The sequence below is a fragment of the Protomyctophum parallelum genome, assembly GCF_964188405.1.
Source record: "Protomyctophum parallelum genome assembly, chromosome: 15".
Taxonomy (NCBI): Eukaryota; Metazoa; Chordata; class Actinopteri; order Myctophiformes; family Myctophidae; genus Protomyctophum; species Protomyctophum parallelum.
The window spans coordinates 45,015,124-45,039,547 of NC_139710.1; the positions used below are offsets into that span (position 1 = coordinate 45,015,124).

Here is a 24,424-nt window from a genome sequence, read left to right on the forward strand (position 1 = left end):
GGTCCTTGTGTAATGTCCTACCAACCAACAAACAGATAGACTAGACACCACTACAACCACTTCACCACCACAAAATATTCGTCCTGATATTGACCCATTTGGGATGTTTCCGTGTTAGCCTTTTCCTTTCTTTTCTTTCAGTTGAATGTTCTATTTTCCAGATGTTCGTTGGTTTTGGCTTTTATTTTTATTTTTGAGTATTTGTGGTCAGGTCAAAACTTCATGCAACAAGCTACAGCTCTGGCAACACATCTGCGATTGGTTGAATTGAAAATTATGGCATTATAAAGGAAATTTCAAACGTGTGATAGTTATCATGATTGAACTGATTTTACGAACAAGGACTACATCTGTTCATAACCAACAATAGCAATATAAAAAGAGTACTCAAAAGGGGATCTCTGGAGTCTGAATGACCCGCACACTGTCAGAAACTCGCCAATAGATGTTGCTCTTTATTTGACGTTTCGGTCATTAGACCTTCTGACCTTCATCAGGACAGACAATACCTAGGAGTACCCCAAAGAACCCCTAGGGGTACTAGTGCCCCCATTTGAGAAACACTAGACTAGAGAGTTGAATAAGGATATGGAATCATGGATGCAGGGAAGATAGTGAATGAAGCCGGTATAACTTTCCAGGTTCTTTAGACCAGGGGTCTGCAACCTTTTCGACATGAAGTGCCGTGTCTTTATTTTCTCGATAGTGAGCGTGCCATATCGACATTACGTTTAATTATGACACCACATTCAAATTATTCCATCCCATGATTGTTCATACACACATAGCAACCTTAAATTTTTCTCCTTCTTTAATTTTTTTTCTTTCACATCAGCATGTATGAGTTTTAGACTAAATTTGTATCTGTACCACTGTCTCCCCAGTCAGAGTTCAATGAATGTGAGTTTAAATGAATGTAGAATTATGTGCAGGATGTAATTTGTATACAGATGTGAGTGGACTTAATTTAACTTTAAACATTTTTATATACATTTAAATTTAAAAGAAAAATCATCTCTCTCACACTTGTGCCAGTGTGCCAGTGACCACCCTCTGCTGTGCCAATGTTGGCACCCGTGCCTAAGGTTGCCTAACCCTGCTTTAGACTATAGCTATTTTTTGCTACTGTACATAATACATTCAGAAGCAAACCTTTAGGGGTACAGATAATGTATTAAATGGTACCCAGATTTTGCAATCCTCAGACCATGAAAGACAAAATAAGTACAAGCAGACATCATGCATATTCCATGACCGGCAAAAGATTGGTGGTGGATGACAATAATTCGTCTGGAATGGGTGATGTGTGAATGATCCCCTGAAAGCATCATAAGCGTGTTTCTTTTGTTTTTTTCCTCAGGTTTTTTTTCTACCTCTGTGTTTGTATAGGATTAGGAAGCATCTGTCTCGTCACATTGTGTTACGGGCCTTGTATCCTGGCCGAAGGGCTTTTCTACCTTTGACAGGTGAGACATTCTCCTGAGAGACAAATCCCCCTAATTCCCTCCTGCATGTTGGCATGAGCAAGGTGATGAGCCACTATTTGCACTGCTTTTGAAATTGAACAATCACGCTGCTCCACTCTGCTTTTTTTTTTAATTTTGGAATGCAGAGAGTTGTTTGGCTTTGGGCCCGTAAAAGCCTGTCCCTTGCCATTCCTGGTTCAAGCAGTGATCTCTAAAAGGAACCTGTTTCTTTCTCCTCTTCTCAAAGTCTCTGACCTTGATCTTGCTGTCCTGACCTTCTGCCCTCTTCCCATGCAGTGATTGTTGCGCACAGGTGTGAGGGAGGGGGGCTTGTAATACTTCAGGATGACTATGGCAAAAGTTTCAAGATGGTTTTCAATTATATGTCCACTATATAGCACACAATATGTCCCTTTAAGGAAAGATTATTACCGTAAGTATATCCAGTTCTTTGAAATTAATCCTGTTGCCATAGTTTGCAAATATATCAGGCTTTAGTGGATAGAGGACAGGAAAGCATAGAATGACAGAGAGCAGGTGTGGACTCGCCCTTGAGTCCTAATCCCGTACAGCCCACACCCCCAGGATGTTTTCCAGAATTAGAAAAATTCAGTCAAGAAACTCACATTTCATCATTATTATTATTATTATTATTATTATTATGATTATATTCGTTTCCCTGTCAGGGGACTACGTTGGGACTATGTTGGATTTGTCAGGGTGAAAACTGCAGAAATGAGAAGAATGTGCATCTCAGGACGTGTTTATTATCACTACTTTATTTTCGATCAAAAGAAAAGGTTTCCACTTTCCACGATACTTGTGATATTTATTTTTTGGCCGATTTACAAATGAAATCCTTGAACTGTAAGAGGCCCCTCTAATGTATAGTCAGATCTATCGGGAGGAACCTGTAGAGCAAGGATCGCAATCATGCTCAAGGGCACCCCTCATTGATGACGGGGTACCACCCTAAACAAAAACCAACAAAGGCAGGAAGGGCTGAGCCAGGAGACCACCACCTTGGCCCCAGTACACACGTCCATCCTATGCACTGAATATTGGCAAAGCCCGGTGATGGGCAATATGGAGTGTTTTTCCTGTTTGGGCATTGTCTGTTGGAGGAGTCCTCTTTGAGAGCACAGGAAGGCTGACTGGGGGCCTACGGCATAATGTAAACACTCTCACTTCAGAGCTCTTTTACAGCGGGACACCGATTTATTATATGAATATGCATTCTTTGAAACTCAAGGAATCAGTGGTGGAATGTGATGATAATAAAGATTATTTATAGAGCACTTATCGGAACAACGTTAAACAGTGCTTTCAATAAAACAGAAGAAAAATCTATTATGACGTCAGTCATGTATATATGACATATATGATGTATATGAGTCCATATTAAGCAAGGTTTCAGCCCTGTTCAACAGGGACATCGTCCCTGATGAACATGATGTGTGACATGATGTGTGACTCCAAATTTGGGAACAGTATAAAACATAATGTGAACTGTTCTTTGGTTGTCTTGATTTGTGTTGTTTTGTTCTTTGTATTTGTTACTCTGTTTGTATTTCTCAATTCACTTCTACACTTCTACACGAAAAAAGAATAAACAGAACATAAAAAAAAAAGAATAATAATAATGTGAACAAGATTAGAAGACGTACTTTTGTGGCCTACCGCATGCATGCACAGGAAATGTAGTGCTCGCTCACACTCTCACACACACACACACACACACACACACACACACCTTTCTTATTGGAGTCCTCCTAGCAGGAGTTCAGGAACAGGGTCACACCGTCCTAGCCCTCTAAAATCCCATGCTGCTACTCTCCCATTACTATATACTCTTTCCTCCCTCTTAAACTTCCCCAAGTCAGTTCATCGAGGACTCAGACAAAGTCTCTCGCCTTCCATTTGTTTTGTTTCATTCATTTTTCTTTCTTTTCTTCTTTAATAAACTCCGTAAACACATTCTGAGTTGTAAAATAGAGAAAGGAATGGATCTGTTTTTGCAGAGTAAAAATCCCCAACAAGGTGTTCTTTGGTACAAATGGGTGACAAACTTGATTGGCTTGTGGACATTTTTTAAAGCATTTAATTGTAATGCATGGCTAGAATTTAAAAATAAATCATGTACGCGTTGCGGCAACAATGCCTTCAGAAGCGTGACTAAAAGCATTCTGAGTTGTGGTGGGGTCCTTGATAGTGAGGTGAACAGATGGCTAGATTTATGCAGAGGCACAATAAAGTACAGTAAGACATAAAGATAATCAAATGATAAAATTATAGTCAATTTCAATCTTGGGAAGGCCTTTTTCTATACAACTACATTTTAAGAAGTGACTTAAAAGAAGACACCGATTTAGCAAGCCTAAGCTCCTCTGCCAGTTTGTTCCCGAGCCCTGACACTGACAGCCAAGGCCCTGTCACCCTTTGTCTTTAACTCAGGATGGAACAACTAGCAGTTTCCCACCCAAGGGCCCCAGGCTGCACACAGGCTTATATAAAGGGGTTTAACTCAAAACTGTAATTATGGGCCAGGCTAATCTAAGTGCCTTAAAAGTAATCAGTAAAATTTCCCACAGCGTTCTGTATAATTTGGAGCCTATTGAGTGTTTTTGCTTAAGGCATGTAAAACATCAATTCATTAGTCAAGAAACAAAATCATGTATGGTGATTTTGGAATCTTTAAAATCCCAAAATGATATGTTCATAGATATTTCTCACATGATAAAAAAAGAATGCATGAACTAGGTGTTAATGTGTCTCTCAAAGTTTAGGCTGGGACATTTTTGTTGTATGGCTTTCGGCTGTGTTTCTACTGCCCCCCTCCCCCTCATACAACAAAAATGTTGTGTCAAACCATGTGACTCCCATTGGAAATGCATTGCAAGCTTGCACCAGTCTCATGCATCAGCTATACATCAATCTGTTGTGAAGGTGTGAGTCAGGCCTTAGAGTTAGCACCCTAAACAAACATTAAAGTCCATAGATTTGGCTGGCTCGAAAGAAAGAAAAGGCCTACATAGAGACATTCTTTGCCAGAATGCCAGTCATGAACCAATTCAGCCACCCTGTCACGAACCTGAGCAACCACAACACAACACAAGTTACAACACAACACAACACAACACAACATCTAGCTCGAACCAAAAGGAAATAGCAAATTCACTCATAGGATTGAACTGATCTGCATAAGAGCCAGATGTTACTGTCCTGTTACAACTCACATAACCTTCAACAGCAGATACAACACAGCATACAGAGTGCAGATTCACATCAACATTCAATTTCAGAGCCAGAAACAGTCACTGAACATGTTTCATTGCCACCCAATCATTGGGTCAGCTTGAATCACACTAGTATACCGGTACGTGCACAGCATACACAAGCAGCAGCAGCAAAGAGGGGGGGGGGGGGATCACACTTGTGTGAAGTGAGGGGCGCTCTTAACATAAGTCATCATACATCATCACATTTTGGCCAATCACAATTGGCATCCTCACTTAGTTCTGTCCTCACTTTTTATCCTCAATTCCGTGCTCAGCCAATCAAATCATCGCTATGGGATACACACATTGCTCAGTCAATCAATTCATCGCTATGGGATACACACATTGCTCAGTCAATCAAATCATCGCTATGGGGTACACACAAACACACAAAGCTGGGCATAGGAGGCCCTCAAAAAAGTTCCTACCTTGAGCCATCTTCTACTTGACTTCATAAGTTGTGTAAGTGACGCCAGGGTCAAACTTTGGAACCAGTGGATAGAGAGATCACTCTAGTTCATGATGAGCCCTCCAGCGGCATCTCCAATCATCTCCATCCTCCATACATCTGGCTAGCTGGTCAGACTACTTTCCTCCCAGTATCTATGGCACTGACCAGCCTCATTCTCCTGGCTGGCATCTTCTCTCATTCAGGCCTTTGGATGTTGTGTACTGGCACTGCACATGTATAGCACTCTGGTGTAGTGCAGTGGTCAGGCTCTATGCTTCAGCATTCACAGAATGGACTCCACAGGAGAATGGACTCGGGGCTGAGAAGAAGCTGAGCTTGGGAGAGAGTCTGGGGTCATCGCCCTGGCTCGTGTACCTGTGTGTGGAGCAAGCTGAGAGAGACACCATAAGCGTTGAGTATACGGTAAGTAAATAAGGTAGAAATAAAGAAAGTGAGCTGACCAAGAGACACAGATACTGTACACTGTACCCTGTCAAACTCACTAGCAACAGCAGACAAACATAGCCTATACTGCATCCTTCTGGTTACAACATATACAGCCTAATAGCAATTATAGCATACAGAAGATATAGCCTATATTATATCCTGTCACAACATACACAGCATAATATACATAGATAGGTGTATGTATTAAGGCTATACAATATATCGTTATCGTATCGTTATCGAGGTATATGAACATGCGTAATATCGAAAAAGGGCAAAACTCAATATATCGTCAATATTTCGATATATCATTGATATATCGTGATTGATATAAATAATGTTTAGTGTTCAATGTTGCAACACTATATAGAATATGACATTTATTTTTAACGGTAATATCGTATATCGTATCGATATCGCAAAATATGTCGGCATACATACAGAGATATGGAATTTTGTCCACATCGTGCAGCCCTAGTATGTATACATAATGTTAGTTTTTTATCGGATAAATAATACATTTTTAGGAAGGAAGCTGTGGGGACTTTGGACATGTCACATGCCTGGACTAGGATATGTCTAGCCCTAGAACGGCTCTTGTGGTTACATACAGTATGTACAGTATGAAAATTTACGAAGTATAATTAAATGATCACAGGCATTCTAGGTCTAGGATATGTCTTGACTTGAAATAGCTCTGGTCCATAGCCTTAAACTGAGCTACTATGGACCAGGCAGAGTTTGAAATAAATTGAGAGATAGAAAACTAGATGTGCAATTCAGGTTGTAACACCTGGTTCAATTAATATCACTTTCAATTAAACCACTGAAAACCAGCATTGGTAAAGAGTTAAGAATTAAGTTTCATACGAGGATTTGGTGCTCTGCCAAACAAAACATTGTGTCTGTATTCGGTGTTTATTCTATAAATGGACCCATGCACAGAGAGCACTTCAAACACCTTTGTTCATTTCACCCTCACTCGGCTCTCACTCTCACTCACACACATACACATACACACGCGCGCACGTACGCACGCGCACGTTAATGCTTAGCTATTATAGCTAACTCACCTGCAGAACAAAAACAAAACGACCAAGCTATCAGTTTGCTTACTTTGCTATGAAGATTAATTAACTTCTCTGTCAAACTGTCACACACTTGTGACTGAGCCGTTTTCACTTCCCAGACTACTCTACTCAACTTCCATGAGGTGCAAAGTTACAAGTTATAAGTTGTTTATTTCCCTGTCTGTTTGCAGCAGCTGTGTGTGGACTCAGTGAGGAGGGGGCGTGGCTACCGTAAGGGCATAGCATCAGTGGGCGTGGTTTTCTGGTTACACTGAAAAATCGGCCATATTTATATAAATTATTTTAAACCTAGAATCAAGCCATCCAATATCCTGGTGATTCATGACCCTATATATATATATATATATATATATATATATATATATATATATATATATATATATATATATATATGAAACCACTGACACTGATGGTCCCCGGACCACTGGTTGAGAACCACTGCTATTGACCGGATTCCCCCAGGGCTCTATACTAGGGCCCTTCCTGTTCAAATAGCCAATCTACAAGATCATAACGTGTCATTGTAGATCGGCTAGTTGAACAATTTTAAAATGTTTTTCAAAACAGTAAAAAAGGCAAAGAAGTTTAGGGATATGGTGTAAGGCACTGGCTTCTGGCGAAATAGGGCTTGCCGAAAATAGCCGGTCTACAACCTCTCAACACGTTGCATTGTCAGAACTGAGAGAGCTAATATCAATTCTGTACTGGAATGGAGAAGATATCTTACTTCAAGATGGGTCTATTAGATGGCTCAGCAGCAGCATTGGAGTCATATGGAACAGATGCTTGCATAACATCTTATCCACAAAGGGATGGGGCCGGGTGAACAGGATCAAATGATCTGTCTCCAGTCCATCAACTCACTGGGCAGTTCTGCTGCCAGTGAGTGAGTTGGGTTAACAACTCCATGGATCGCCATCACCATCCTGATCTTTAATGATTCAGTACACTACTGTACATTACATTCTGTATAGATAACCTCAACCTGCTCTCATCTACCCACCATTCCTCCCACATGCAAGCCATATTCCTACACAAGCAGTAAAGCTGTTAGTTTTGTAACACTCTGGATTTTACCAATTTTACCATAACCATAGGTTCACAGTTTCGGTATTTATGGTTGACATCGCAAGATTCGCAACTACCGGTAGATTAATCTACTGATTTGTCTTTTTTGAGTTTGTCTTGTCTTGTTTAAAAAAAAAAAAAAAAAAATCATGATTCTGTAATTCATTGTTGTAAATATCTGCATTATCAATAAATAAATCTTAAAAAAAAAAAAAGATTAATCTACTGACGGCTGATGACTATTGAACAACCACATTTGGAAGGACAGCTGAGAGGAGATACATTGATTGATTGATTGATTGATTGATTGATTGATTGATTGATTGATTGATTGCTAACTGTCTAAAATGATGAGGAGGTTATTTTTGAGGGGCGCTAGCCCCTCAGCTACAAACAGCTACAGCTGTAAACAGCTACAGTATAGTGTAGATTCTGTCTTAACACAAACATTAAATGCCATTGACAATGAATGGAGAATTTACGTCATATGTGTCTGAGCAAATCGGCTGTCGGTATGTCTGTCGATATGTCGGTGTAAACCCTTGGCCAATAAGGGACCACCATTTTTGGTGACGTAACTACGGTATGTTTCAAGGTTGGTATAAGGTCAATAATTTATTAGAGCGCTCCTCACTTCACACGGGTGTGATTTTTTTAATAGAGGTTAGCAGTGGATCAAACTAATGGATGGGCAGTGAGTGGGTGCAGGGTGTGTTGCGCAGCTGTTAGGACAGCTAGATCATAGCTGAATGGCAGTGGCATGGAAACACTGAGCTCTGCACGGAAACCTGCATTGGCCTCAGCCAGCCAAGACATAAGGCAAGATCGTGACCACCCTGAAAGCCAAGCCTGTAAGAAGAGCTCTGATACTGTAAGAAGAGCTCTGATGCTGTGAAAAAATCTCTAAAATGTTAAGGCATCCTCATAAGTCATAAGTCAGTAATGTACTAATTTGAATGTGAATATGACATAAGTTACAGCCTGATCCTTTTGTATCTCTCCTCGCAAATCCAGTGTTAACTATAATTTGACAAAGGTAACAAATATCTCGTAATATAGTTACTATGCTCATAATATCTGAGAATGAATTGCTCTCACGGGGTCCATGCAGAGCTTTCCACTTCATTGAAAGTTTCATGAAAGTTTCTACACTAACGACCTCATTTTCTATCTTTCAATCTGTTGAATTCAATTAAGTGCTACTATACCATGTGCTGAGTGCAGGGCATGCGAAGGAAGGACCTCATTTGGGAAGCTGAAATAGTACATGGCTTTGTCCAAATATTTTTTCAGAGTCTGCGCTCTTATTGGAGGTTGTTAACCTTCGCACACGGGCTCAGAAGACTGACACATGGCTTTGACATCGACTTTGTGTCTGTTTTGGCATCGTTAAAGGCCAATTTGTCAGCATTCAACGCTGGGGAGACAGGGAGATGTGTTTTCATGGGGCCTCACATCTGGGCCTTTTGTGTTTTAACAGTGTCCCGCTTCCTCTTTTAGAACCCTGAAGTACGAGTATAATGGGAAGGCCACGTTCCACTACCAGTTGGCCTCGTCTCACTGACACGCTCAAGCCAGGCGCTGCTACTACTCAAAACACAGTGCCCAATCCCTGTAGACCCAACCCTATCCCCCTGTGCCTGTTCTGCTATGTCCTCCAGAGGGTGATGAAAGTAGTCCAGCCAGATTGCATGATAATAATCGAAAAAAAGGGTAATGACCAATGAGTTTAATGCAATTGTTAGCTGCGTCGCTGAGAGGAAAACCTTCTATTTATCTGAGGTGTGGTGTAGACTATAATATGCACCGAGAGGCAGAGACGGACAGACAAGGAGAAGGCTGATAGTTCTGCTCCGGCTCTCAGGCACTGTGTGGGCGTTCTTGATTAAAGGGAAATAGGCTGAGTGGAAACTGTAATATGCAAGACGTGTGTGCTTGTTTTTTAAATTATTCATGCCCTCCCCTGTACTAGTTGACAACCCTGGATGTCAAGAACCACTCAATTTTGTTTTCAGACTCTCTGGCCAATAGCAACACCAAAACAGATGCAGAAACAATTAGAGGACGTGTTTTTTCCTTCCTCTCCTACCCACCCCTCGCCTTGTGATTGCACATCAAAGTTGTCAACCAAGTGTAAAGGCGCCTGTAATTGATTTTATTGTTTGGCTGCTTAAAGCAGTTGTCAGTTTTTAAAGGAGACCTCTGGTTGCAGACTGAGGTGATAGTCCAGACAGCCTCAGAATAGCACCAGATAGTGTTTAGACCAGTTTATTGGTTAGAATCTGAACAGCCTGTAAACGGATGGATGGTCAAGGCACCCACATGTGCATGCATGTGTCCATATGTACACACGCACGCACACACACACACGTGCGCACATGCACACACACACACACACACACACACACACACACACACACACACACACACACACACGCACGCACACACACGTGCAATTGTCTGCCCTCATCTTAAAATGTGTAATGTTTATTTTCATTTGAGTAAATGTCTTTGGTCCTCAGTAAACTTTGTGATGGGCATATACAGACTTTCGACTTTAAGTGACTTGATCTACCTAATGGTTATGTAGCCTACTGTTAGGAGCGGATGACATGGGTAAAGGAAGTGAACAATGGACAGTCACGGCGAATACACACACTCCCCACGGTTTGTTTGCTCTGAGAGGGCTGGCCTGGCCTCAGAACTGACTGATTTACAGTTTGTTGCTGTCTGTCAAGCAGCTGACAGATGGGACCCACACAACCACACAGCCATGCAGGGCTGAGACCATGACACTGTTGTTGAATGTCTCACTATTTACATTGACATCTTCACAAAATTCTGCTGGTGCTGAACATACAGCTATAAACAGTATGTATATATATATATACAGTATAGCCTACGGTGTACGGCATATTTATTTATTTATAGTATTTCACTGTTTTTAGAAAAGGTAAATATTAAATCTTCTCATATAGCTACTGTACACTGTGTATGTGTGCGTGCGTGCGTGCGTGCGTACGTGCGTGCGTGCGTGCGTGTACTGTATATTCCCCACAATGTGCCAAAGTATTAGTATTATTTTTGAGCATATTATGAAACATACATGTGAAATAATATTTTTTCAGCTTGGCAACAGAATAAGCTTAAATTCCCAGAACTTTGTAGCATTACAAATCGACAGAGAGAAGTCACACATACTGTAGATAGAATAATAAGAGAGAACTGTTTGGACAATAAATTGAGGAAACAGGAGCTATAAGACGAACAGTAGATAATTTTATTTTCTCACGTGCGGCAGGCAGAGAACAAAGAAAAGCGGGCTGTAGGATACCATTTCAGGGGTCGGAGGTCAGACGGGGCTGGAATGCTTTCAGGCATTTCCATAAGTTCGGAGGGAAGGTTAATAGCAACCATAAAACTCTAATAGTAGAATATCAACAAGCATGGTTTTGGTACCTGCATCGTCTAGCGGGCCACCTGTCATTCAAACAGCTAGAATATCTTGTCCCAGTCAGAGCTCACCGTGGGGGGACCGGACAGGCCAATAGACCTGCCGTAGGCTCAACTACATTTAGCAGCAGTTGGCACTGTATTCTTAAGTGTACCCATATGGTGAATAAACATGGCTGCTCGTATACGTGAAAGGGCTTTTTTCAACCCTTGAGAAAACAGTGTCACACACCAAACTAAAACAAGAGCTAAAATGTTACACAAGCCCTCCAGAAACAGCAGTAGTAGTTGTCATTTTGACAAGCCGTCTCGTGAGATATAAATAAATGGTCTAAGATATTTCTGGCATGCCATAGCGTGGGACACAACAACACACCTCTCATTTTGGCAAGTTTTATAGAGGGGTCCTTTAGGTTTTCACTGGCAATGTTCCAGTTCTGGTCAGCAGTTTGTTCAAATGCCATAAAATTGCACATGCTTTAATTCTCCCATAGACATATTATGCTTTCTTCAATATGTTTTGACAACATGCATGTGACTTTTCTCTGCAAAACAATTGCTTTTGAAAGTTGAAAACTTAAAATATATTGGTTGTCTCAGATTGAAACTAGTTTGTGCTTTTGACTATTTGGTATTTGCTCACCAATAATTCCATCCTGGTTTTTCTCAGTGCCAGGGACCTCATTCCCATCCAAGCAGAGTATCACATGACAGACTGGAGTTCCGGTCAGATGTTTGCTGAAAGTCTGAAAAGCACCTGGTTTTTGCATGGACCACTGTTTGGGTTTCCTCTGTGGCTCCTCATTGCAGGGCTACCCTATATGGGCTGGTGTAAAAGAAAACAGGGGAAAGCCACACTGGGACCAGTGTGAGAGGGAATGGCACACTTGCTGATTATGGGATCAACAGACATTTCCTGTCACCTCTCTTTGGGTCTAACAGTTAAGAATGGACCAAATGCTCTTGAGACAGAGCAATATTATTTTAAGACAGATTTAGAGCAGTACATGTATTTTTTTGCAATTTACTTAGTTGTCATACCTTTACTTTTTTGTCGTCATATTGTCGATGTTGGGCAGAAACCTTTTATTTCCATAGTTCATCTTTTTATGTAAGTACAGTACAGTAAGTACTGTATAAATAGTTAGTCTACTTCGTCATATGGCAGTTTTGTGCAAAAGTAGTGAAAATAGCAGATTTAACGGTTGACAACAATCGCTGAATGGTTATGGGATGTAAAGACTGCCTGAGTCCCTGGTTTGATTCCCGGGCCGGCTGAACCATTTGCTACTCTCTTTGCTACCCGTTTCCTGTCTCTTTTACTATCAATAAAGGCAGAAAATGCCTTTTTAGATTAGAATAAGAAGAAATTGCCAGCTCACAACACATCCCTACGATGTATATATATATATATATATATATATATATATATATAGTGTATACCGGTATAAAACATTGTGCAACAAATCATTTTGGCCAACCATTTTGTTTTTGTCATCATATCCACACTGTCAAATAACTAAGACTATCGAAAGCATGCTGGGGCCTCAGAATGAATTGATGGAATTGTGAGTGTGGAGGGAGAGACTTATTTTGCTCCTAATTGAGCCACAAGGTTTTGTTTTGTCAGGATATTTTGAGCCAAATGGAGTCAGATTCCCACAGGTCTCCTGGGACGAGAGAGGTCTAGGACCCATGGAAGCCAGCAGTGTCCTTCTCCTAATCCCTGTCATTATCCCCACTATTACACTGCCAACCACTGGCCTCTCATCAGTCTATTCCTCTTAAAGGGTGGGAGGTTTAACTGCTTTCTACCTCCTCTTTCATCTGCCTTTTCTCTTCTCTTTCTTCGTTTTTCTCCTGTGTATTGTTTCCTGTATTTTAGTTGAGGTTTCCTTCCTCAGCTTTCCACTGTGCAGATATTTCCATACATTTACTCTCCTGCAGACTTTATCTTGATACATTGCCCCTCTCTTTCTCTCTCTCTGTTTCTGGCACAACAGCGCCACGTTTGCCCCTACTGGTACTCTGCATTGGGACATAGTCACATAGTGACATAGGGACATTGCTGTTCTTTGGAGTGGTTGTTGCACCACTCAAAAATGAAATGGCGGGAGAATCTTCCACATGACATATTATCTATGTAGGCACAGATTTGACCTATTTTTACTGCACTCTAAAAACAACCGATGCTATTTATGTATTCTTGCAAAAAGAACAATATTTATGTTACCAGCCAATCATCCTGTCTCTTAGACAAATAGCTTACCTTAAGCAGCTATAAAACAAAAAGTTTGACAGAAGTATCTCAGTTGGAGAAGACAAACTGTCCTATTATAGCACATCCTGTGGGGGCCTGCTGTTTTGTCCATTGACAGGGAGCATAGTGGACATAGGATGGGGTGCGGGGGTGAGTAAGAAGAGGGGAAACACCTTGTGACCCCCCTGTTCCTGACATAGCTTCTGGAGGCATGGACACAACAAGGATGCTGTAGTATACAGCGAGACAGCTGCCTCCATGTGGATATATTAAATGGTGTTTTCCCATATTTATTTTCCTGGATACAGGGCCACAAATGTGGTGTTATAAAAAAAGCACACCCTCTAAGGGTAAAGAACCCTTTAGAGGCGATGGGAGCTAGGGTTCTATTCAGAATCTCAGATACATGTGTGTGCATGTACGTGTGTGCGACTGTGTGTGTGTGTGTGTGTGTGTGTGTGTGTGTGTGTGTGTGTGTGTGTGTGTGTGTGTGTGTGTGTGTGTGTGTGTGTGTGTGTGTGTGTGTGTGTGTGTGTGTGTGTGTGTGTGTGTGTGTGTGTGTGTGTGTGTGTGTGTGTACGTGTGTGTGCGTGTGTGTGCATGTGTGTTTTGGGGTAATTGCCGGCCCCGGGGACAGACATGCAATAAGGAAGGTAGATAAGTGATAAATAAACAAACAAAACTTTGTTTCTCGTGGCAACAACAATAATGTTCTTGGGAACATCTTAAGTTTTGCTCTGGCCACCCTTTGTTTAGGTTTTGATATGCACAGCTGCAGCCTTTGTCTGTGAGATGCAGACAGTCTGCCTAAGGCCTACTGCAGATAAATTCTGTGCTCTTTTTCAGTCACCCAGGGAAAATCGTCACTTTTATGGACTTCACAACTCAATTGCCATAAAAGTCTTCATGGAATGATGAATATTGATTTAAAAGTTTGTCAAAGTTATAATATCCCATTCAAAATGATACATAACTAAAAAATAAATAATGTAAATGCCTGGTTATTATTTAGTTCAACTTGAAGCTGGTTACATAAAAAGATATACTTTTGTGGTTGGTTAAGTGATATCAAGCAATATATATATCTATCTAACCACACAGTATTTTAAAAACAAGATAAAGAAAAAAATTACTTCAGTAGGCCTAGTAGTGAAAAGCGTATGCCAAAATATGGTCGCTTTAATAGCAGTGTATTTGCTCATTAAGGTCTACAACAATGGGCCAACCTTATCGACCCAGCCATTTTTTTTTAATGTAAGGTGCGGTTCTCTTTTCAATTCAATGCTGAGGTGAGGTCATATCAAGACAGGACAGCTGTGGGAAACATCGTGACTTCATGTTTGAATGGCTAATTATTAGGCATTCAACGTCCTCAGGATATTAAACAGTATTAAAAGACATGGTGATTTCAGGCTCAATGGTACAATACAAGGCAAACTTTGATCTTGTTTTTCATTTTTGTCAAACATTATTTTCTTTATTTTTACTTTTTCTAAAACAAACAAAATAAATAAATACAGAGTAGCCAGGACAATTATTATCACTTTGACAACCAATAACTTAAAATGTGTGCTGTCATATTATGTATGAAATACGAAACACACCTCTTCACCTCAGCATGCATGAGACACACAGACCCTCGGCCAGTTATCAATCTGCCCAGCAGGTGATCTGCTCCTCACACATTTGGGGCTGACGGTGTGTCTTCGGCTCCACGGCACTGCAGTGTGATGCTGTCTGAGACAGCAGAGTCGGTGCCTAGCAACCTGATGTGAAAGGTCAGATGCTGTAGTTCAGCACAGGTTAGGATTAGGGCTGAAAAGCCTCTACACACCAAACTGTCTTGTCCTGACATCTCCTGGCTACAATGGGAGATAGGATTAGGTGACGTCAGGTGACATCTCGTGTTTAAAAGTTGCTCCAAAAACATAGACCGTGAATGGTGCTGAAAAAGCTGCGGTATGGTTTGGGTCAAGTGGTCGGTCAAATCATTAACACTGCCATGGTGAGGGGTTCCATGCAAGTGACGGTTCTGTCCTTTTCTGCTCAGTAGTGCAACAAATGGGGTTTTATTTTCCTCTTGGGCTACCCAGGATAAAAATTATACCAACACCACCAAAAGGTATGAGATGGTAAGTGAAAGTGATAGGCTAATTTATAGAATAATCTACACATATTACAGATGTTGTATCCATTAGTTGTTCCAGACTAACATATAAGATGCATATAATTTTAAGAGTGTCCTGTGATGTTTTTGAACTTTAGGGTTGTTATCCACAACTGCATGAGCTGTCAGACTGAACTGACATATTAACCTTGTCCCTAGGCTGACTCAGGTGACACCCGGCTGTGACCCCCCTTGAGGCCCTTGGACCCTGTGCGCCTGGGCGTGATTTGTTGGGCCCGGAGACCCCTGCATTTAGACCACAAATCAAGTAGGAAAATCTCTGCGTAGCCGGCGGTTTTACACTTCAAACAGCCTCCCAGGTCACAGATTACACTCTCAGACACTTATCTCCTCCTCCAGTCAGTCCTCGGCAATACTAGGGCTGACATGTGTCCATAACACATGACTATGGTTCCCTATGTTATGGACTCTAGGGAACCGTGTGCCATAACTCACAAATTACACCGTCCCCTGCCTTACAGATGCATTGGGCAAATAAATAAAAAACTCCAGCTGTGCAAAGCATATGATAGTTATAGCTGCCAAACATATGACACCCATAATTTAAATTAGAGGGCTGCATTTTGTGCATACCAGGCCAGCAGAGATGTAAACACTGCTGCAACTGCATTCCATATGTATGTATGTATCACTACCAGAGTAATGTCATCTCTGATATGCTTCAGCTGAAAATTGGTTGACATATGTGATTGGATTACCGTAACATGGTGCTGGTTTCGGTCAGTTTCACTGAGGTTTCCAAGCATTAGGGGCCACAGTGACATAACGGTAGAAGCAGTCATATTACAACAGCAGGGTCATTTCCAACGCAAGATCAAAAGCACTGCCACACAGTAAAATCGATGATGATTTTACTCTGAGAGTTACAATAATTATTATTATTATTTAGACTAAAATCGTCAAACAGGCCTGGGCCATGGCTCAGTGGTCCAGGCGGCCTTCACTGCATGTCACTCCCCCATCTCTCTCCCCATTTCCTGTGAGCCTACTGTCTGTCCCTCTATAAAAAATATAAAAATAAAGGTGAAAGCCACAAAAAGAAATAACATTAAAATCGTCAAACAATACAAATGACTCTACAGCAGGCATGGGATTATAATTTATATAGCCTATACTGTTGCTTTTCACACTCATCAGTGACAGTCAGAAATGCTCAGCATCTTACTGTAAAATCAACAAATGGAGGATCGACTTCACATTAATATTGTGAAATTTGCATCAGTGTTCAATCTACACATAACACTTGAACAATTAACATGAGGCATTACAAGATTACAAAGACATTTCCCACACATCTACGCACTATTATACGCATGCATCTGCATTATTTTCTCTTGGCAACCACTATAGGCAATGTTATAAGAAAAGAGGTCTCTTAAAAGACGGTGTAATCTGGCCATCTGTTTCTTATCTACACTCCTTTATTTTTTAAATTTGTGAAGTTATTTGTCTTGTGGATACTGGGCTCCGAAGCAGCAGGCACCCAATCCGCTCCATAGGGATTGAGATAGAGGCACAACCCACCTGGTGTGTGTGTGTGTGTGTGTGTGTGTGTGTGTGTGTGTGTGTGTGTGTGTGTGTGTGTGTGTGTGTGTGTGTGTGTGTGTGTGTGTGTGTGTGTGTGTGTGTGTGTGTGTGTGTGTGTGTGTGTGTGTGTGTGTGTGTGTGTGTGTGTACACTGTGTGTGCGTGTGCGTGTGTGTGTGTGTGTGTGTACACTGTGTGTGCGTGTGTGTGTGTGTGTGTGTGTGTGTGTGTGTGTGTGTGTGTGTGTGTGTGTGTGTGTGTGTGTGTGTGTGTGTGTGTGTGTGTGTGTGTGTGTGTGTGTGTGTGTGTGTGTGTGTGTGAGAGAGAGAGAGAGAGAGAGAGAGATAGTGAGAGAAACATTATTCTACTTAGAGAAATAACTTCTTCTGCGGTCTCTACGTTGTACTTCAGAATTAAGCAGTGGTGGACAGTAATTAACAACATTTCAGATCTGCTCGATCACAATTATATATAGCAAGTACACCAGTACTTTAACTCAAATACAAATTTGATTGAAAGTTACTCAATCAAATTTGTACTATATAATATTGATAGATAATATTGATATCCATGATACGATGCCATCAACAGCTGTATCAGAGAGACTGAACGTCTGTGCGCAACGATATGAGATACATGCTCTGCTCCTGTTCATTTTGTTCTTATCCTCGTTTTCATATCTGCTATAGGCACGTCATGTGTCCGCTGTCAATACTATATATTTCTCTGTGTCTAATAAACTAGAATGTATGTACAATGTGGCCTGGTGTTGACATAATTATGTTCTCTGCATGCCATGTGTGACTCAGCTGATATTCACCCACCACCCCTTTGGTTTAGATAGAGACTCATGAGGGAGTGGTCCCTGACAGCGGACACATGACGTGCCTATAGCAGATATGAAAACGAGGTTAAGAACAAAATGAACAGGAGCAGAGCATGTATCTCATATCGTTGCGCACAGACGTTCAGTCTCTCTGATACAGCTGTTGATGGCATCGTATCATGGATATCAATATGCTTACATAGATGACACTGGGTCAAGCAGAAGTATTGGGAAAGAGTACTTTGTCCACCACTGGACTCAAAAGTCCAGAGTGACTAGAGTGGTTATACACTTGCACGAGCACGCGCACGCACGCACACGCACGCACACGCACACGCACGCACACACACACACACACACACACACACACACACACACACACACACACACACACACACACACACACACACACACACACACACACAGAACTAGGCTGGTCTAGACCTCTGCTTTTTCAGCAAGCTTTACACAGCACAGTGACTGCTGGAATTAATTTGAGCAACTCCCCACTGTCACCACTAGGAGGCACGTTTAGAATTTTACCTTTCCACACTTCATTGCAGATAAATTGCCTTGTGTCAGTATATTTGAAAGTAGACATAGGCCTACTCAATCATGAGATAATCGTAATTCACTAATCACTAGCCTATTCCAAATTGTTTGAAATGTTGCCTTTCCCTCGTTCATTATCCTGAAAACAAATGTAGCTATAAATCACCACAAATCAATCATTAGGTAAAGACGAAAACAGTGTGAATCGCTACTTAACTTATGTGATGGCAAATGAAAAATATAGGCTATATTTCCTTGTGGTAAATTAGTGGTTATAACTGCTAGGTAAGTGGCGTGAAGAAAGCATAGCCAAATCAAATTACCAAATGATGTGTGCAAAGTAAACTATAATTTATCATAACAAACTATTCAAGATTATTTGAAGTAGGGCCTATACAAACACCTTTTTATCTACAAGGATTTATGAAACTTGATCCAGTGATCAAAAGGTTGCTGGAGGGTTGAAAGTGTGTGGGGTTAATGGTTTCAGTTGTTGTTGATCACCTCAAGCTCACACGACTGCCGTCGCCAATTCAGAGGAGCTTTAACTAGGCCTAATACGTTTTATTTCCTCTTTATTGTCTTGTTAATTGTCTTGTTTTGAGCTCGTATTATGTTCACCGAAACAAAGAATCCTCTACGGTAAATAATATAGCCTACGTCTTAAATAGCCTAAATTGAAATGAGGTAGGAGTCTATCCTGTAAAACAGCATGCTCAAGCGGCAAGCCTTAAGGCGTCAGCTCTGAATAAACTTTGAATAAGCATTAAGCAATAAGCAGTAAAGTAAGGTCCCTCACAAAGACATGACCGATGCAAGTTTCCTTTTGTTTTTGTTTAAACCTGTTTGTTTGCTTGTCCCTTTATCATGGAAATTAATCCCATACTTGACAATTGATTTCACACATCCCCTGAGCAAGCATTTACATTAATCTAATCATGAACCAGTTTGAAAGTTCACTGTTGATGTAGGCCAATTGTTATCTTTTTTCAGGCCAATATATTAAATATTTTCTTTCATTGGCTTTTTTAAGTGTAAAACACAACACAGAGTTGAATGTATAGCTCCTCCACAACACAGTGAACACACACAAAAAGTGTGGAACAACACACTGCAGATTGTATAGTTTGCACCATTAACACCTTTTTATGATTGTACAGCAATGCAAATCTGCTTGTAAATCTACCTAAATGATTGACAAATTAATACATTAATATATTTACGTGATAATAAAAAAATAGAAAAAAATATTTTTCAGATGATTTTCAGAAGGTGTATCAAAATTAGTTGCCAACCTGTCTTTTTTTCCGTTCCTCTTTTTTGTTTTCCATAAAAGAACAAATGTATACCATATCATAATGTTTGTGTAGCAATTTATAACCTGTTCTCAATAAAAAACTTATTTGACAAAAAATAAATTAGTTGCCAACTCAGCTACGGTTGAATTAGACATTAGATTGATGTGAGCCTATTGACAGCAAATAATACTGACTGACTAACTGTATATTATACAGTCAGTCAGTGGGTAGGGTCTGAACAGCATATAGGGCCGGCTATTGCATGACTGTATGTCATCCCAGCAGCCACTGCCAGTGAGCCATGGTGTGTGCTAAAGAGGTGAGAGAGGAGGAGGAGGAGGAGGGGGATGTGAGACCAAAAGTGTTTTAATGGGGGAGGGGGTCGTCCTGGGAGGGGACTAGGGGGTGTGGAGGGCCGAGTTTAAAAAGGCAGGCAGCAGCGACCAGTCCTCACTCTCACATGCATTCTGTGCTCTCAACGTAAATCCATTAAAACTCACAACTGTAACAGCTTTGTAGTCTCGGTTTGCACTGATATTTGGTTTGCTTCTTCTCGTGGACAACTGAAGCCTTGGGATTTTACTCTGAAAACAAAGGAAACTGCTTGTTGTGCCTTTTCTGCTACAACTCAACTCCAGCAATGGAAGCCACAACTATGGAATATGATAACTATGAATACTATGACGACAACGAGACTGTATGTGACTTCTCTGAGTGGGAACCTTCCTACTCCCTCATCCCTGTTCTCTACATGCTCATCTTCATCCTGGGCCTCTCAGGCAACGGCGTTGTCATCTTCACTGTCTGGAGGTCCAAATCCAAGCGTAGGGCAGCAGACGTCTACATTGGCAACCTGGCTCTGGCTGATCTTACCTTTGTTATTACCCTACCTCTGTGGGCCGTGTATACCGCCCTGGGCTACCACTGGCCTTTTGGCATTGCTCTGTGCAAGATCAGCAGTTACGTTGTTCTGGTGAACATGTATGCCAGTGTGTTCTGCCTCACCTGCCTGAGCTTTGACCGATACCTGGCGATCGTCCACTCTCTGTCCAGCACCAGGCTTCGTTCAAGGGGGACCATGCTGGCCTCATTGGGAGCGATTTGGCTCCTGTCTGGACTGCTCGCTGTGCCCACGCTGTTGTTTCGCACCACGATCACAGATCCAAACAGCAACCGCACAATGTGCGCCATGGACTTCAGTCTGGTCACTATGAACCGGAGGCATGAGTACTGGTGGATCGCAGGGCTCAGCCTCTCCTCCTCTGCCCTGGGCTTCCTGATGCCTTTCCTGGCAATGACCATCTTCTACTGCTTCATCGGCTGCACTGTCACCCGCCACTTCAACAACCTGCGCAAGGAGGACCAGAAGAAGAAGCGTCTGCTGAAGATCATCACCACCCTGGTGGTGGTGTTTGCCTTCTGCTGGACACCCTTTCACGTGCTGAAGAGCATGGATGCTCTGTCCTACCTCGATCTGGCCCCCAGCTCCTGCATGTTCCTTCGCTTCCTCCTGCTCGCCCACCCCTACGCCACCTGCTTGGCCTACGTCAACAGCTGCCTCAACCCATTCTTGTATGCTTTCTTTGACCTGCGCTTTCGTTCCCAATGTCTGTGCCTGCTCAACCTGAAGAAAGCAATGCATGGTCAGATGAGCTCCATTTCATCCACGCTCAGCGCCCAGACTCAGAAGTCAGAGATACAGTCTCTGGCCACCAAGGTGTAGGAGTGGATGGTGGAGATAGGTGGAGTAAGAGCCCGCTGGACGGTTTCTGTCTCTCGCACTATTGGAACATTTAAAAGACACAAAAAATACAGACTTTATGTGTAGCTGATAAGACATGAATGATGAGATGATGAACTATGAAATGTCACTGCTCACCGTTGTGAGTTTGTTTATGTTTTCCTTTATTGCTGATGTAGCTATGAGATGGGTGGGAGCTCTGCGTGTGTGACTCAAATTGCTGGACTTTGAACCGGGAGCCAGCTGGCTGAGCTCCTTGGTTGCTTTTCACCCCCTCAAATGTACTCTGCAAAACCTTATCTTTGAACTATGATGGACTATGGGTGACCAGAACTATGTTTGTAACCACACACATGCATATTTTTTAATTGTGAGTTGATGACACATATTGGTCCTGTATTACCGTAACTGTAAATCTGTTTACACTGGGTAAACCATAAAGTTGTACAGTATTTTCATACCATAGCTTTTTTTCAAATCTATTGTTTTGTTTTGGAAGCACTTGTTAAATAACAGATTAAAAAATACACCCAAAAAAAGATCTGCCTTGCTTGTGTGAATGGCTGTATCTTCCTTAAGCTTGTTTGTGAGGTAGAGGTGCTGGGGAGCGAGGGAGGGGGGGTGTAAGAGTAAAGGTGTTGCAGCTTAATTATATAGTTTGTGGAGGAGACGAGGGCAGACAGGCAGATGGCTGTTGACAAATGTTGTCGGGGAAGTAGAAGGGATTGGGGGTGAGTGGGTGGCTGATGGGGGGGATTCACAATGTAGCCCTGACACTAAAAGTAAGAAATGAACTAAATAATTGTTTCTGTGTGATGTATATATTTTATTTTTATGAAAATGTTGTAACTAACTACTGTATTAAAGATGTGTTCTATGAACCCAAATGTGTATGTTTCTCGTGTGTGTGGGTGAGAGAGAGAGAGAGAAAGCAAGTCAAATAAAAACAAATGAAAACATAGGTTGTTTTAAACATCTCAAAAGCATTTATCAAGGTTTGGGGGGAAAATAGGATTGTGAGAATAATGCGTTGCAACTCTAACTCCATTTCAATATTTATGAAAAGGTCTGTACGTGGCTCTAGAAATTCACAACAATTTGCAGCAGTGTCTTGCCCCTTTTTATTCATCATGGAGCATGTTTACATCAGTTTCACTGGAGAGCGTTTAATTGCTCCATCCTGTTATTTCTGTGATAAAGATCACCCAGAGGGGCCAGAGCTTTGGTATGAATGCCTTGCATTTGGTTTACACCTAGAGACTAATAGATCTCTAATCTCTATTCATTCACAACCACCATCCAGACTGTAACCGGATTATGCAAACCAACAGTCAGTCACCCAGGAAGAGTGTGTATTGAAAACTCACCTGGACCTGCCTATTACCTTCTGGCACAATAGGTCTCTGTCTACCTTTGGATGGTTGAGAATGTTTCTCATCAAAATTCAGGTTTTAATGTTAGAAAATGTGGAAAAATAAATAAGATGACAACAGACTGGTGTTATCAAAGCAAGTTAAGGGACACTTGTCCTTAAAAAAAGAACCTAACTCTATACTTCAGACGATTTCAGAGAGGAATGGTCGACAAAAACAATACTGTCTGTACCATCGTCAGTTCTGCCTCAACAGCATTGCAGCCAATATTACCAGTAGGCCTACCTCTGGAATCTGGACGGGTTTATCTATCCACAGGAGGCAGGGCCAACCGCCCACATGTTCAATGAATAATGGGGTCATTACCAATGAGTGACTCTTCTGAGGGATTCTTTGATATAACAGTAATGAGCTCTGTTGGACATAATTACTGTTTAGCGGTAGTGACGGTGGTATAGAGACTGAGAGGGGGGGGGGGGTTCTAAACCTGGCAGAAATCGGGCTACTGAACAAGTCAATATTTGTCCCTGTTGACAAGAGATTGCCGTTAGAGCGGTTGTGAGGGTGAGGGGGGAGGCTTTGAGGCGGTGATGCTATTTGGTTGGGGAGGATGGGTGAGGGGGTAGGGGGATTATGCAGATGCCCAAACAGAGTGATGATAGAGTGGAGGACTTTTGCACAAATTGCAATCGAAGAAGAAATGAATTAGCATGGGCACCGAAAGTGTATGGATCATAGTTGTACAGGACAGGTTAATCCTGCACATTCCAGAAACCAACAACAGATGTGAAATGCTGAGAATGTTCAGGCAACGTGGTTCAGCTTTTCTTCATACAGATCATATGTTACGCATTGGCTATTGTGGAGAACAGAAGAGATCTGACAGCGGTGGGGCTTAACTTAAATCACGCATGACTGCAACACTGATGTACACAACAGCTTCAGCGTGTTTGTCCCATACAGGAAAAACTGACAGAGTGGCTTTAGTGGTGGGAGAAACCATCCTGTAACGCAAAGGCCACTTACAGGTTTAATCCTTGCAGCACCCAATTTGGCCATCATCACTCATGAGGTATTTTCAAATGTATTTGAAAAATGTATTTTCAAATGTATTTGTTGCTCTGGATTACAGAAAACGGTATAAGGCAAACTAACTAGAGTGTACTTCAGTTTATGCATAATTTGGCTGATGCTAGTGATAAGTAATAGTTCATTGATAATATGACAGATAGAGTGGAGTCAATCATGCATGGAGGACTGACCAGACTTGTTGTTATTGAGATAAGTTGTGCTGACAGCTTGTCCAATGGTGTTAGCCAGTAAGACTGCTTTGGACTAACTCAACCAGAAGGCCAGCAGACCAAAGCACTGAGAGGGTGCATGGAGGCCACAGCCAATTGAAAAAG

The 24,424-nt window shown here is 41.6% G+C and overlaps 1 protein-coding gene across 1 annotated transcript; it reads left to right on the forward strand.

Moving 5' to 3' along the window:
* Nucleotides 1–20,369: 20,369 nt before the first annotated feature.
* Nucleotides 20,370–22,245, forward strand: aplnra (apelin receptor a). The gene has a single exon (XM_083784685.1). It carries the CDS (start codon nucleotides 20,545–20,547, stop codon nucleotides 21,625–21,627), a length of 1,083 nt encoding a protein of 360 aa, XP_083640811.1. The 5' UTR covers nucleotides 20,370–20,544; the 3' UTR covers nucleotides 21,628–22,245.
* The last annotated feature ends 2,179 nt before the right edge of the window (nucleotides 22,246–24,424 follow it).

What these genes read in the sequence shown, in the direction of transcription:
- aplnra (XM_083784685.1), top strand. Translation starts at nt 20,545, where the DNA reads ATGGAAGCCACAACTATGGAATATGATAACTATGAATACTATGACGAC.